Source organism: Henckelia pumila, chromosome 1, assembly GCF_033568475.1.
Source record: "Henckelia pumila isolate YLH828 chromosome 1, ASM3356847v2, whole genome shotgun sequence".
In the NCBI taxonomy this organism is placed as follows: domain Eukaryota; kingdom Viridiplantae; phylum Streptophyta; class Magnoliopsida; order Lamiales; family Gesneriaceae; genus Henckelia; species Henckelia pumila.
In genome coordinates this window covers 123074726-123091817 of record NC_133120.1, presented here as the reverse complement: position 1 = coordinate 123091817, position 17092 = coordinate 123074726, and the positions used below count along the sequence as shown (strand labels likewise).

At 30.0% G+C, this 17092-nt stretch overlaps 1 protein-coding gene across 1 annotated transcript; it reads left to right on the top strand.

Annotated features, from left to right (window-relative positions):
- Nucleotides 1-4791: 4791 nt before the first annotated feature.
- Nucleotides 4792-8712, top strand: LOC140874801 (uncharacterized). The gene is made up of 5 exons (XM_073278215.1): nucleotides 4792-4930; nucleotides 6141-6237; nucleotides 6435-7353; nucleotides 7603-8216; nucleotides 8297-8712. The coding sequence occupies exons 2-5, from the start codon at nucleotides 6209-6211 to the stop codon at nucleotides 8403-8405; spliced, it is 1671 nt and encodes a 556-aa protein (XP_073134316.1). The 5' UTR covers nucleotides 4792-4930; nucleotides 6141-6208; the 3' UTR covers nucleotides 8406-8712.
- Nucleotides 8713-17092: the final 8380 nt, after the last annotated feature.

Genomic DNA, 17092 nt, shown 5'->3' with positions numbered 1-17092 from the left:
TGTTATCCTAGTTTAGATCCTATACTAATTGTAAAATTGCATTAGGAACCTATGACTCGAAAATTCAATATTATCAAGATCACAAGTGTTTAGGATCAATAATTGTCTTGCTATGCAAACAATGGACAAATAATATTTAGATTGCTAGTTGGTTTAAAATATTAGAATTATAATATGGGTAATGCTATGTGTACATATAAACTGTTACATAAAGGGTTACACGAACTATTAAATTCGGAAAATATCCTAAAACTTTTTTAAAAATTCTTTTTTTCAACCTACAATTGTTAGTCTTGCTCAAAAAAACTTTTAATAAAAATAATATTTTTTATTTTATTATTTATTATACAGTTCTAAGGATGTCAAATTTAACGCGACCCGAGCTGACCAGAAAAATATTGGATTAGTTTGAGTTTTTTGAGTTCGGGTCAGATCCGGTTGGACCCAAAATTTGACCCGAAAAAATTAATTATGAAATAATTATTTTTAATAAAAAATGATTTTTATTTTTTAAACAAAATAATTGAATACACATAATAATAATCAATATATTTTGATTTAAATACATGATAACAAAGTTTATAAATGTTAAAGTTTAATTGTACAAAATTTAAAATATAATTACTACAGAAAAATAAAAAATTATTTTTAAAAATCAAAGTTTTAAAAAATAATTATTACATGATGAAAATCTAATCCGATATTTTCTGGTCAACTCGGATCGGTTTCAATTTTGAAAGCCTAAAACTGCACAATAAATAATAAAATAAAAAACAATATTTTCATTAAAAGTTTTTTTGAGATAGAAAAATAATTGTAGGAAGAAAGAATTTAAAAGAATTTAGAGATATTTTCCAAATTTAATAAAGCGTGTAACCCTATATGTAAGACTTTATGTACACATAACTTTATCCTTACGCAGTGTTTGGTACAAGGGATTAGGTAGGTTTGTGTGTGATTTTTTATTTAATCCATTGTTTGGTATGATTTTTATTAAAACAAGTTAATCTAACCTAGAAAGGATAAAGTTGTTTTTATAGTAGGTTAACTGTACCCTTCCCTCACCCTAGTATTATTTATCCTTGTTTTTATCTTACACATAAATTTCATAATTACCCTTTCCCTCCAACCTAAAAATCACTCATCCAATAAAATATAAATGGTATTTTTGGCAAAAAATTTTAAACAATTACTTAATCTTATTCCTAAAAATCAAATCAAACACAATACTATTTTCAACACAAATTACCAATCTTTATTTATCATGTTTTTTATCATTCATTTAACATCTGCTATTTTATTTTTATAAGATATTAACGTTTCAACTCATTTTCTAGCTAGCATTTAATAATAACAGTTTGGAACTTTTTACTCATTTTGTTCAAAATAAGCATATGCTATAGGAAGTGTATCTCTCTTCACTTTTTTTAACATGTGAGAACTCATAGCCGCTATCATTCGGTGTGCACTGGGTACACTCCTGAACTAACGCAATAACTTGCAAATTACGCTCTAACCAATAAACCGTACAAGACAAGTTTTGTGCGACATGCTAGTTCAAGAAAGTGTTTTTAATGAAAATCAAATCCCTAATCTCTGGTCAAACACTCTCTTATTCCACCCACTTAAATGTCCCGAGAACTAAGTGCATATCTTCACTTGATGTCTCATAAGTAAGATGCTGCGAGCGCTAACTAAGGTAAGTTGGAAAACGAAAATTGTACAAATTGCTTGCAAATGAAGCTAGTGCAATTTACACATATACCCTCGGAAGCCGAGCTCAATATAGAAAACCAATAGAAGATGTCGGTAAATGTAGATATAAGCAACGCAAAACGAACACTTTAATCTTGTGATAAGAAGTATTGGCATGGAGAATCTCAACGTTAAACAACAAATTGTTAAATTTTTCTCACTTATATTTGAAATGTAATTTTTTTAAAAGAGATCATTTGAAATGTGATTTAAAATACTCGGAGATCGTGTGGGATATGCCATAGCATTTAATCGTGATATAATGCTGATAATAATAATAATAATAATAATAATAATAATAATAATAATAATAATAATAATAATAATAATACTACAAAATCTGAAGCTTCTTAAAAAAAATAATCATTAAATAACAAATGGAATTTCAGCGTAGCTTTGACTTCAAATTTTTTTTTCTGCCACCTTAAAAAAAATGAATTCTGTTAAATTTAAAAAAAAATTTATGACAACCAATTCCAGAGTCAGACCTTTCCCACAATAATATATTTGTTTGGATGTCCATGCAATGCAATTGATCAACTACTGTACAAAACATATATTGTCTCGAAAAACGCGTACGGAAATACGCCCACGAAATTGCTGGGAATTTTTTCAACAGTTGACTCACTTCTTGGTTGAATTTTTTAGATTTAATTATTTAACAAATTAATTCATCTTTTATATCCTACTGATATAATTTATAAATTATAGTTTATAAAAGTATTTGTTTAGATGACATTTATTTATTAGTTTTACTTATAAAGGTTATCAATATTTATTGTTTTCATTTTCAATACTAAATATGTATCTGCTTTTTTTTAAAAAAAAATATATATATATATAACTGATTTTTTTACTTATAAAGAATAGTGAGTATGCATGTCTTTAGTGAAACAGTCTCATAGATCTATATCCATGTGATATGTCAATCCGGTCCTTATATTAGGGATGTAAATAAAGCAAGTCACTCGTGAGATATTCGAAGCTCGATTCGATAAATATCGTTTGAGATCGTTTAATGAAACTCATTAAGATAAATGAGTCAAGCTCAAACTTTACGATATTTGGTTCGTTAGCTCGTGAACAAGTTGGTTAATTAGTAGGTTGTGAGTAAATTCTTAGATGGAAAATAATAGTTTTGATATTTAATTTATAGATTTCACAGTTTTACTTATGATGAATATATAAAAATCTATTTACTAGAATAAAATTACAAATTTTAATAAAAATATTATATATTTTTTCTAAATATAAAATTTATTTTTTAATAAAATTAATGAATATTAAATGTATAAATTATATTTATTAAGTTCATTAGACTCAATAAAAACTCGAATAAGCTCGTGAACTATGAATATATTCGTTAAATAAAATTCGAGCTCGATTCGATTATAAACAAGTCAAAACCAAACATTCAAGATGATTACATCCATGCATATATACAATGAAAAATAAAAAAAATTTACACAAAAAATTAGTATTAAATTTTATGGATCGAGTTTAGGCGGTTCATCTCATAGAATTAACTCATGAGACGATTTCACAAAAAAATTGATGAAAAATAATTCTAATTCCAAGAGGTAAATATATTCAATAATCAAACAAAAAACATCAATGTAACAAACAAGATCACATTTGGATATAAAAAAATAAGGACAAGTATCTTGTGAGACAGTCCCACAATTTTTATCATGAAATGAGTAAACTCTATTCATATTTACAATTAAAATTTGTACTTAATTTTGACATAAAAAATAATAATTTTTCATGTGTGACTCAAGCAAAAAATCTATCTCAAAAAAATTGACTCATGTAACCGTTTCACAAGAGTATTTGTGTGTGAAAACAATATGAACTACAAACATTTTGCCTCAGAGAGGCACTTTCTTGAAAAGAAAATGTATGGTCCATGCCATTTACACATAAATCTCAATCCCCATCAATGAGATGCGATCTTTAGATTAATATTTTAAGTGTAAATTGAGTTTAATCCATGAACCTAAATTAAAGTTTGTGTTCAATCTCTATTAGAAAAAAATGTGTTTACACTTTTTGATTCACAAAAAAAAATTTATGCACTCCTGAGCCCACACGTGTTTTTCTCGAATGAAAGTTGGTATAAAACATTAAAAATATGATACAAATACATGATATTTACATATAAACTGTTTCAAATTTGGTACTAATGTATTATTTTGATCAGTACTCAACATGTAAGCAAATATCGATATTAATGACACATTTGTCTTATCTGAATGAAAATCGATACAAAACATTAGAAATATGATACTAATATATGATATCTGAGTAACAAATGTGTTAAATCTGGTATATATATATGATTTTTGAGTACTTAAATATATGTTGCAATTGTTGATATTAATAAACATGTTCAGATTTATATTTAAAATCTTATCTTTGTACCATATCTAAACCAATTAATGCTCAAATATCATATATCAATATTATATTTTTAATGTTTTGTGGTATTGAAGTTCGCTCGAGAAAAGACATGTAGGAGTGTAGAAACACATTCTCGTGGATCAATGAGTGTAAACAATTTTTTTTTTTACAAAGATTGAATACAAACTTTAGTTTAGGTTTAAAGATTTAAAGTCAATTTACCCTAATTTTAATCGTATATCTAATGTCCATATAAAATATGAGTAATATTAATATCGATAATATTAATACTGAAAATTGAAATAATGAGATTTAAAATTAAAATTACAGTAATAGTAATAGTAATAGTAATAATATCTTAAAAACAGTTTGAAGTGGAGCATGAACGGTCAGAGATAAAAGAAACGACCAAATAACGTACTATTAATGTGATAGCTAGGCTAGGGGTAACATAACATTTAGTATGAAAACCGACACCCAATTTATTTACTTATTTATATTTATTACCCCCACTATACATACAGAATTCTGTATCTACACCTAGAGAGAGAGAAACGAAGGAAGGTGTTGACTATCATCACTTGATCGCTGTCTACGCACACTAAATTATATGTATTATACAGCGCAAATCCCATTTCATTAATCTCCTCTCCCTTTCTCTCTCTCTAGGAATCTATCTCTCTCTCTGTAGAGGAAGAGTGTATCCATCTGTATCTAACAATCAAACGGCGTGATGCTGTGTCGTTTATGCGGCTGATGTTTCGCAGCTAAGGTTTGTTGTTGATTCTTCATGTTTAGATCTTCCTCTAGTAGTCGCTCGTTTCTGATAAAATTTCCAACTGATATTCTTATTTTTTTTTATTTTTTTAAATTTGGGGAATTTTTTTTTTGAGCTGATCAACTTCTGAAACGTCGGAGCTTCTTTTTCAGAAATTTGTGAAAACGTGGGTTTTTTTAATGTTGATCGAGCGGGTAATTTAGCTACTTCCATTTTGGGCTTTTTTTTTTTTTTTTTAATAATTCTCTTACGTGGGGAAAATTTGTGGGTTTTGCTTCTGAATTTGATTTTCTGGGTTTTCTTTTTTTTTTTTGGGGGGTTTTGGATGGGGCGGTGCGCGTTTTTGCATTTTAAAATTTTCGGGGATTTGATAAAAATGAAATCTGTCAGGCATTAAGGATTTGGGCGGATAATTGTAAGTGAGATTATGGAATGGTTAAAAGATTAAAAAAGTTATATAAAATTAGGGTGTAGCTTAGATCTGGGAGGTAGAGGACAAATGATGTGGGGATTGGGGTTTTGACTTTTAATAAAATGTGAGTATATGTATTCTTTTAGCTGCTGGGATGTTTGAAGAATGGGGTGACTTTTTCTTGTCCTCTTCTTCTACTTTAGACGAAGGGAAGATTCCAATTCCAAATAGTAATACGTGTTTTGTTCAAGCAAGTTAAAAAGAGAAAAAAAGATAATTTCTTAGTCTTTCTTTATCTTTTATTTTTCTGGATATCCAGTTACATTTTAAAAATATATAACTTTTTTTAAAACTATGACTTTTACTGTTCCACTCGAGGAAAGTTAAAGAAATCAGTTCGGAAGTTATGTTTTCCGTATTTATATATTCATATTCAAAGTTACCACTCGTAGCCAAGATTCTAAACTGATGGAATCATGAGGTCTTTGTTATGTATGTGCTTATTTTACTATATCTATTGATTTTACTCACTCGGGTCCGGCCAAGATTCTAAACTGATGGAATCATGAGTTCTCCTTCGTTTTTTTAAATAATAATAAAAAAAAACCCTTTCGTTGTAATCTGAGATTGGCTCTGTTCTATGTGTTGTTCCCTCTCCGTGGCTTGCATTTGTTTGCGGCAAATCGTTTTTCCTTTATGTTTAATCACCAATGACATATTGTCATTACGTTATCTGTTATGACATTCTGTTGTTTTCATCCGCTCTAACTTTGCCAACATTCTGACTGGCAGATTGTTTTGAGTTTTATGTGCCTGCCTAGTGGATACTTGCTTCACAGCTGCTGAGAGTTTTCGAAACGATGCCAAGTGAAATGAAGCATGAAACTTGGTATGAGCCCGTTTTTTAAAATTTAAATCTCGATTAGTTAGTTTTTCATGCGACAAATTTTCTAACTACATGAGTACTTTTATGACTTTCCAAACTTCTGAATGGGCAAGAATTGAAATGCCTGGCAGATTTTAAGCCTTTGTTTTGCACCCTCTTTGTTTCTGAGATTTTTCTAAACCATTGAATTTCAATGACAGTGTCCTCGATGCAGAAGAGCAAAACATGAACACGAAGGAAAATCAGAACGCAACAATTTATGATTCTAAAAGTTTTGGGAAGGAAGCAGATCCCCTGCCCTTTGAAGGTAATGTAGTATGCCAAGTAAATGGTTCCAAAAGGACAAATGATCATATGGGGTTTGAGGTACGTGGTGGAGGCAAGCATTGGGACATAAATATTGTCGATGATCATGTAAACAATCGTGAACTTGGAAGGTTAGATTCTCCTAGAAAGTCTTCTTTAGCAGAAGACGAAGAAAAGTTGCAGAGCAGCCCGGCTCTTGAATTTTCCAATGTTGATAAGAAAAGTGAATCGAGCGATTTCAGCTCGCCACAAATGACTACTTCAGACCTGTTGGAGAAAGATCCGGATTTTTGTACTGACAAAAACGTCTTGGAATGTGAATCACCTGAGTTGACTGTCCGTGACAAAGAGATTAATTTTCACGTTGTGAAGGACATATGCATTGACGAAGGGATGCCTACAAAGGACAAAATTTTGATCGAAAGTTGTAAAGATGATCAACCTGGCGCAGAGGGAGACATCAACAATGTGTTTGTTATATCAAATGGATTAGAGGCAGCATCTTTAGGAAATACCAGAAACATTGGTGCGACTGAATGTGGAAACATTGGAGTGAGCTATGATGAATTACTCGCTCAATGCAGGTCAAAATTGCCCTCAGGAAACTTGTCTGCCAATGACAGTGCTACAAATTGTGAAATGGAGGACTCAATGCAGGTAGGTGAAACAAACTGTGGTTGCGATAATTCGAAAGAGGAATCTTATGTAGATAGCAAGCTTCCCATTCAAGAGTTTGGTACAAGGAGTTTCCTTCGTTCTTTTCTGAAATCTTTGGATGATGAGGGAAATAAAGCTGTGGAACAGCATGATGAAGTATGTGTTACTAATTTTGCACTGGTTCTGCATTTACGTATTAATTGTCTGATATACAGCTCTGAAATCTGAATCTTGGTTTTAGACAAAGTTGTTTTTGAATCGTGGTTTTAGACAATTTGATAGCAATTATTTGTAATTTTACTCGGGTAGTATTTTACCATAGCATGCTGCATTCAGTTTCGGACTTGAATCTCACTCGATTTTACCTAACGACAATGCTGACATGCTCATGCAATTTACTTGCAGATTTTTTCTGGAGAAGAAGTTTCTAAGATTCCAGAATCGGCTGTAGAAGTAGAATCAGAAGCTGGAGCAAAGGAAGATATCGAACCCAACCCCGTGTCGCACGACAGCATTACCTTGGATTTCAATTCCCCTGAACAAATGGTCTCGAACATTACAAATGAACGAACAGAAAACTTAGAGGAACAGTTTGTTGAATCAGGGAAAGTGCACGCTCATAGAGATGGAACCGCTGACAATATATCAGATAGTTCGTCAGCTCAATGCGCTAACATTAAGGACAACACCACTGGAGATGCTCAAGAACAAGCCGTTGATGTTAAGAATGAGGACTCTGATAGGTCCTCCGAAGCTACCCTAGTTCAGCACGTCAACGACAAGGATGTGAAAAACGAAATGACTCATGATGGCCAAGGTATAGAGCAACAGTCTATCAAGCATGGGCGTAAGAATTCCGATGAGGTTTCAGTCGTCAGCCAACTTCGACATGACGAGGGAGAATCAAGCTTCACTGCTGCGGGTCTTATTACTTTTTCAGGGCCAATAGCAAATTCCGGGAGCCTCTCCCTTCGATCTGATGGCAGTGCTGCCAGTGGCCGATCATTTGCCTTCCCAATGTAAAATTCTTCTCAATGTCTCTGCAGTTCCTCCCTTCTTGACATTTTTGTTCATATTGGTTTATTTGTTTCATCTGCAGATTACAATCTGAATGGAATAGCAGTCCTGTAAGAATGGCGAAAGCCGATAGGAGACATTTTCGGAAACACAAAGGTTGGAGGTCAGGCCTTCTTTGCTGTAGATTCTAAAGGTCTTCTTTTCATCTTAGGAACCATTAGGGTGCAGTTATATGACGGGTATCTTTAAAATTCGAAGATACGAGCATTGTAATTATGCATGTCGATATTTCTTGGGCTCGGTTTGCTTGAAATTTCTTGAATTCATCATGTGATCTGAACTTGTGAGCTTGGAGGTGTTGCTTATGTCAATTTTTTTTCCCTGTTATCACATTGTTTGATGTCAATTTCCAGGAGAAAGCTTGTAAATTTTGTGTAGCATAAAAAAGATTATTTTTGGTTCTTTGGTTTGGAAATGTAATGAAGCATAATTGGTGTCTTTTGGTGGTATTGATTTGTAAAGTCTCCAAGCATATGCAGGTTTGGTGCAATCCTTTTGAAATAATGTGTACTGATCAGGAATTAAAATTCTGAATAATTAATTAATATATAATAATAATAATAGGTATTTATATTTATGGGTAAGTTTCCTGTGCGATGACTTTATTGTATCCGTTACGATGGTCTTTGCAGAATTTATCTAAGAAATAGATTTATACGATTTATATATAGAGTGAAAGTAATGCTTTTAAAATAAAAAGTTATATATTTTTTTGATCGAATAAAGAAAATCTCGTTTTATAAAATTAATTTATAAAATGGTGTTAGAAGAATGTTTTCATACATTTAAATTCAAATTAAATTGAACCGAAAGTACACCTATAAACTGTCCTACCTATCCTACGTTTTATGTCCCCCCCTTGATTGATAAGTTTAGCTAGTTGTACATATAAATGTAATATCATTATCCCACCTGCAATTTTTTAAATTATTATTATCTATATTAATAAAGAAGAGTCGTGAATCCTTTTTCATGATTTCGATATTACTTTCTTCATGTTTTTTTTAAAATGGAAAATAAGAAATGCTAGAAATTACCTGAAAAGACACAAATAGAAAATTTTGACGGGATTTACTTTGAGTTTGTATGGTTAAATTTAACAAGAAAGATTAAAATATTTATAATATATTACATAGTGTAGATTTATATAAAATAACATGTATTGCTCATGTACGTAACGTGTTTGCTTCAACCCCTAGGCATAAATTATGTTTGAAAAACAAAATTCTCACGTGAATTTGGACGTGCATCCTTTGACTAGAAATTACATATATAGGAAGACTTATTTGCACCAATCACCCATGTGAAATATTGAAAATGTACACTTTTTTCCTATGAAATTTTAATAGGCATCTTCAACCCTAACCTTTTAAAAAATTAGCACACTCGCCCCTTCAAATGAGTGATTGTTGCGCACGCGCCTCTCATGCGACTGGACAAATATTTTGATATTTTTTTTGCATCAAATACCCCTGTGAAATATTAAAAATGCATATTTGACCCCTGTGAAAATAATTTTTAAATCTATTTAACTCATAATACACAATTTTTAATAAAATCCAAGTATAAATATTTAAAAAACATTTTTTTGTTTTATTAAATTTTTATTTTTTATTTTAAATGTATTATAATTAATTAATTATCATCTAAAAAATATTATTACTTTATCCTATTATCATTATTTTATTAAAGTCACTTCATATTTCCAAATTTTCCATTAAATATGCATTCATAAACAAGTATTTAAATAATTTCAACTTTCAAGTACCAAAATATTGAACTAAACTGATAAGTTCAAACATATTGTTTTTTCGATTTAGAACTATATTATTGAACCAAAATTTAAATTTTTCGAGAAGATGCATTGCATAATTTGTAATAAATAATAAAAAAAATAACATGATTATATAATTCTAAATCGAAAAAGTAACATTCATTAACTTATCATTTGGTTCAATATTTTGGTATTTTTAGATATTTAAATCCTTATTTATGAATCATGTTTAATGGAGAAGTTGAAAATACGAAATGATTTGATAAAATAATGATAACGAGATAAAGTAATAGTTTTTTTAAAAATAAATTAATTTAATATTATAAATTTAAAATTAAAAAAAATAAATAAAATTAAAAATATTTGGTACTTATCTTTCACTTATTATTTTGATTTAATATTTTGGTACTTTTAGGTATTTAAATCTTGTTTATGAATGCATTTTTAATGGAAAAGTTGAAAACAAGAAAAAAGTTTAATAAAATAATGATAACAAGATAAAATAATAATATTTTTTAAAAAAACAATTTTATAATAATAATAAATTAAAAATTAAATTAATAAAACGAAAAATTTTTGCTAAATATTTTATAATTAGATTTTAATAAAAATTGTGTATTATGAGTTGAATATATTTAAAAATTATTTTCATAGGGGTCAAATATGCATTTTTAATATTTTACAGGGGTATTTGGTGCAAAAAAAATATCAAAATCTTTGCCCAGTCGCATGAGGGGCGCGTGCGCAACAATCACTCATCTAAAGGGGTGAGTGTGCTAATTTTTTAAAAGGTCAGGGTTGAGGATGCTTATTAAAATTATACAGGGAGAAATATGCATTTTTAATATTTCACAAGGGTGGTTGGTGCAAATAATTCTATATACGAACACAGTTCACCTTCCTGATAGTAATTGATCGATCGATGCTGTCAGACGGATACTATCCATTTGTCAGCATCAATTGACCGGATCATATTTACATATCAATTGATTACATATCAATTCAATTGATCTGCAAAGAAATATAGTCCATTCGATTACCCTTCCGGTAACCATCCGTAGGGCAATGTCATAAATTACACGAAGAATATGTAGTAAAGTCGTAGACAGGATAAATTGGTTTTCTAACAAACCTAGTGGCTCGTGAATCGTGATACTCTTGCTAGAATCAACATCGATCCTCTTGAATAAAAGATAAATAAATTCAAGGAAAAATATATTTTTTTGGTATACTATAAATTGTTTTGGTGGATCAACATTTTAATTTTTGGTCTTGCTACATTAACTTTTGAATTTCGGCTATTTTAGTTCATCTACCACTGGAATATTTAATTTTTACCAAAAAATACTAATTAGATGTTGACTAAAACATATTTTCGTGTCGCAATCATTGACTTTTTCTGATGGAATGAATAGAGCTTATAAAGTTTATGTTAATGTGTTAAGTTGTCCCACATTGGTTACCTAAAGTACATGAAGTTTTATATATAGACAATGACAATCTTCCTCCACTAAGCTAAAAATCCACAATTTTTTTCACCATGTCAGCTACAACCACGTCCTAATAATCATTTTCGGACGAAAATTAACATTCTGCTGGTCGATGGACCAAAATAACAAAAATCTATAAGTTATTATACAAACACCAAAACAAAAAAAAAGTTACTTTCCCTCGATTCAAAATGAAAATTTTCTCGAAGATATAAAATTTATCATTAGAATAAGATATTTTTTCCGTTCCATATATGTTGTCTTGTTTTATTTTCCACACGAATTAAAAAAAATTTATTGGGAAAGTAAATTTTATATAAACTTTCTATTTTATCCCTATTTAATGTATTAAAAAATGATTGCACAATTTTCAAGGTGTAGTTAATAGAGGTATATTAGTAAAGAAGTGTAAAAAAATATTACTAAATATGATATATGACTATATATTTGAGACAAACAAAAAAGAAAACGTGAACAATATAATTAAGGTGTAGGTATTAAAAAAATACGAGCAAGCATCAATTCCCTATATCGCACACCAAAGTCAATTCAACGTTTTGAGGTTTCCCAAAAAGTGAGTATAAAAATAAGGGTTATTAGTGTACTGGTCTCGGGACACTGAATTTTGTGTTTTGTGTATGTCCTCTCTCTCGCTAGCTAAAAATACCACTACTTCCATTTCTTCTTTCCTTGTATAACATTGTAATTAAAGCTTTCGTCTAAGCCATTTCCTATCGTAGGAAGCTATGCATTTGTTGAGCCTTTTGGCTGCATTTTGTTTCATGTTTGTACACTGCGCCTCCGACCAAGCACATGTTCTTCACCAAAATGAAGCCAAGTACAGTACTACAGCTTCTTCACTGCCAAGGAAACTAAAACTCAGTGAAGAGGCCGAAACTGAGACGGCGGTACCGGTTAAACGACTTGCTGTCGAAAATGCTGTCCCATACAACAACTTGAAGAATATTGATCATGAAGCTTCATCAGGTAAGGAAGAAGTTAAAGGTTCTTTTTCATCAAATCCGCAATTTCTCGGCCTTTCGTGTATATCCTATCTTGGTTGTTGGAAACTTTTCCAAAGGGTTCGTGCCTGCAGAATCGATATATATGGTTGAAGATCCATATTGCTCTTGGCTGTTTTGTTTTGCGTTATAACAATATATATTTGAAATGAAAATTCTAATTATAATATGATATATATCATGCGTGACATTTATTTAGGTTATAACAATCTGAGGCCACAAGAGAATGCGATGCATGCAAAAGGAAAAGATGAATGGAGAGAAATGTCCAAGGAATCAGAATATTTTACTATGGATTATCCTTGGGTTAGAAGAAGACGACCTATTCATAACAAGCAAGTTCCATTTGTCCCATAAAACACGGGTTTTTGTTCTGCTATACATATATATATATATATTTAATTCTAGGTAACTAATTTTGTGACAAAAATAGTTGAATATTGCATGTATGGTTAAATAGGGCATGAAATGAGGATTTTGTGTGCCTTTTAGCTTTAGAAGGTGGCCGACACTTATCGGGGCAAGCACCCTAAATTTTGTTCCATTGGCCTAATTTGTTGTTTTTCGTTTGTTTCATATATATATTATGAAATCTTATGATGGCGCACGAGTATAACAGAGCGTATGTAATGAACATGGCGTAAACTTGCACCTTGGTAGAGGCAAGAACTCTACTGTCTCCTCGAGGTCCGGGAGAATATTTTTTGACCATTCAAATTTGCAAATATATATATATATATATATATATATATATATATATATATATATATAATATTTAGACTGAATTACACATGAAGTTGTTTCTGAAAAACATGTGGACTTTTTTGGAACTTTGCAAGATAAATAAGGAAAATACTGGGTTTAGTTCTAATTAAGTTGTGTTTTCTGTTTTGGTTTTATAATTTGTTAAAGTTATGTGAAAGTGTGTTATTTTGTAATACAAGCTACAAATACTTTCTTAAGTCATTAATTTTGTACAATAGTTTTAAATCAAAACCAAATTAAAATTATCAGTTTTTTAATAAAATTATTACGAAAATCATAAAATTTTGTTGGCTCATAAAATTGAAAGACGTTAAATTTTTGAATAAATACAATCTAAATTTTTTTGTTAACTCTTTGAATAAAATTGATTTTTTTTTTAGTATTTTCAATTATTATGTAAACTAACATATTTTTATTCAGATCTTAAAAAAACCATATTTTTATTCAAAATTTATATTTACACAATTGTAAATAGTTTTTTTTAAATATATTTTTGACATGAAGATATAAACTAATTTTACATATACATATTTTTTTTTTATGAATTTTCATATGAATATTGCAAAAAATCTATTGCACCATATTTTGTTGAATATAATTTTCTAAACTTTGTTAGTAAATTTTATATGGTTTTTTTTATATTTCGGTAAATTTAATTTATTTTTTGTATTATTTAATAAAGTTATTTATAACGTAATTAATATCATAAGTAAGTTATTTTAAATACTATTTATTTTAATTAATCTTATTGTATTTTTATTTTGATAAAAAAATAATATAGTTAACTAAATATGACTAAATAAAAATTCGATATCTTACATTGTAAATATTAAATTTCAATAATAATGTGTCTTGTAGATGAAATTATTTTTTTCAATAAAATATTGATAACATTGTTACCATTATTTTAATTATTTTTATGCTATCAACTATTTTTTATCAATTAAGTTTCAGATGACAACTAAATTTTTAATTTCATTCTATCTCCATTAAAAACGGTGAAAATCGAATAAATATATTTTTAAATTTTGTGGAAATAGAATGAAAAAAAATAGTGGATATACGTAAAAACTCACAATTAATGTTGATACAAACATCAATTTAAGATAATAAATTGAAGATAAAGACAATTTCGACAATACACAATTCATCTCACCATTTTTAATAAAACTATAACTATTAGATATTTCGGTAAAGTTAATTTATTTTTTGTATTAATTAATAAAATTATTTATAACGTTATTAATATTATCGATAAGTTCTTTTACATAACTAATTATTTTAATTAATATTATTATATTTTTATTTTAATAAAAAAACAATATAGTTATCTAAATATTATTAAATAGAATATTGATAACATTGTTACCATTATATATTTTAATTATTTTTATGTTATAAACTATTTTTTTTTATCCAATTAGGTTTCAAATGATGACAACTATATTTTTAATTTTCATTCTATCTCCATTAAATTCGGTGAAAATCAAATAAATAAATTTTTTAATCTAGTGAAAATAGAATGAAAAAAATTTAGTGGATACATAAAAAATCACAATTAATGTGGATACAAACATCAATTTAAGACAATAAATTAAACATAAAGAGAATTTGAACGATACACAAAAATATTTACACTGTGAACTTAAAAAAACATAGTTTTATTTTATGTTTTCACAATAAATCAAAGAGAACATGACAACAAAATTTAATTGAACAGTGAGAGGCAAAAATATTTGAAGGATAAAAATTATCTAACAGGACAATAAATTAAGAGGAAGACAATTAAGAGGAAGACAATTCACCTTCTTTAATTTAATATTGACACAAGAACAAAATGAGCATGACACAATTAAACTCTCACTTCTTTAATTATTTCAACAAAGTGGACATTACACAATTAAACTCACACTTTTTAAGATACTAGGAAAGTTGTAGTAACCCGTATCCATAATTAACGATTAATGAGTATATTAATCGTATAATCATGTTTTGATTTATTAATACATGATTAAGAAAGTTTGGGTTGGATTAACGGACTTCAGAAATGGATTCAGAATGATCGGAAAAGGCCCGAAGGGTGACCAACAACGGAAGAAACGTTCATGGAACGGAAGCAACGTTCTGGCAGTTGATGTCATCCGTGACGTCAGCATGATGACGTCATTGCTTACGCACTTGATGGAACATCGGAAGCAACGAAGAGGAACAGACGCAACGATGGGGAACGGACGTTCCGTTCCGTGTCTATAAATAGAGGGTCCGAGAGCTCATTTCTTGCACCTCTCTCCTCTCTTCTCTCTCGATTCCCAGGCCTTCTAACTCAGATCTAGGGAGATCCAGGCGTCCTATGGAGAATCCGGAAGTAGCATAGCGATCCCGGCATTGTAGCGGAGCTGTGGCCTAGTTTTGAGGCAAGCGACAACAAAGGACTTCCTTTTCGTGGGCATGATGAATCTCAAAATTCAATCAATCAAAGAAACTTTCTCGAGCTTCTAAAATTTCTTGCACATCATAACGAATAAGTGAGAAGAGTTTATGTAATGACCCTGCAAAGAATCACCTACTAACTGACAACTAATAGCATGCATTAAACTTAATACAACAAAATACTTAACAGAGTAAAACGTGCGGAAACATAATCCATAAATTACATATCAGCTTAGTAAAATATATCCAGGCTTAATACTGTAGTGATACAACCATATCGAAAAACTTAAAAGTAAACATTATACAACTATATCGAATCCTGCTGTATAATAAACTCCTCAAGGCTCCTGCTCCCTAGTCCTGCCTTGAACTACCAGCTCCGTCCATCCTGCGACCTACCCCGTGGAATAGGATGTCCAAGATAACAACTAGGACGTGAGCGCTAACGCCCAGTACATAAACATGAGTAAACATATGTATATAATGCATGCAACATGATAACTGGTAAAAGGTCATCTGAAAAGTCATGCTCACTACCGGCGCCACATGAGTGCTGCCACCGCATGGATCAACCTCTGGGTGCAACCACACTCGTCTAGTACACCAGAGTAGTCAGACATACATGTCCCCACCGTCGCGGTACTCTCAGTGATAGACTATCGAGTATAGAGTTGAGCGGCTCTATAATCAGGTATAACAAGATATAGGCTCAACGTGTATATGCACATGACATATGAATATGGAAAACGGTAAATCATATATCATGCCATATAATAATGCCAAATAAATGCAACATATAAACATGTATACTCGCTGGCAATCTCAGTCAAAGAGAACATGACAACAAAATTTAATTGAACAGTGAGAGGCAAAAATATTTGAAGGATAAAAATTATCTAACAGGACAATAAATTAAGAGGAAGACAATTAAGAGGAAGACAATTCACCTTCTTTAATTTAATATTGACACAAGAAAAAAAATGAGCATGACACAATTAAACTCTCACTTCTTTAATATTGAAATAAGGACAAAGTGGACATTACACAATTAAACTCACACTTTTTAAGATACTAGGAAAGTTGTAGTGATCCGTATCCATAATTAACGATTAATGAGTATATTAATCGTATAATCATGTTTTGATTTATTAATACATGATTAAAAAAGTTTGGGTTGGATTAACGGACTTCAGAAATGGATTCAGAATGATCGGAAAAGGCCCGAAGGGTGACCAACAACGGAAGAAACGTTCATGGAACGGAAGCAACGTTCTGGCAGTTGATGTCATCCGTGATGTCAGCAAGATGACGTCATTGCTTACGCACTTGATGGAACA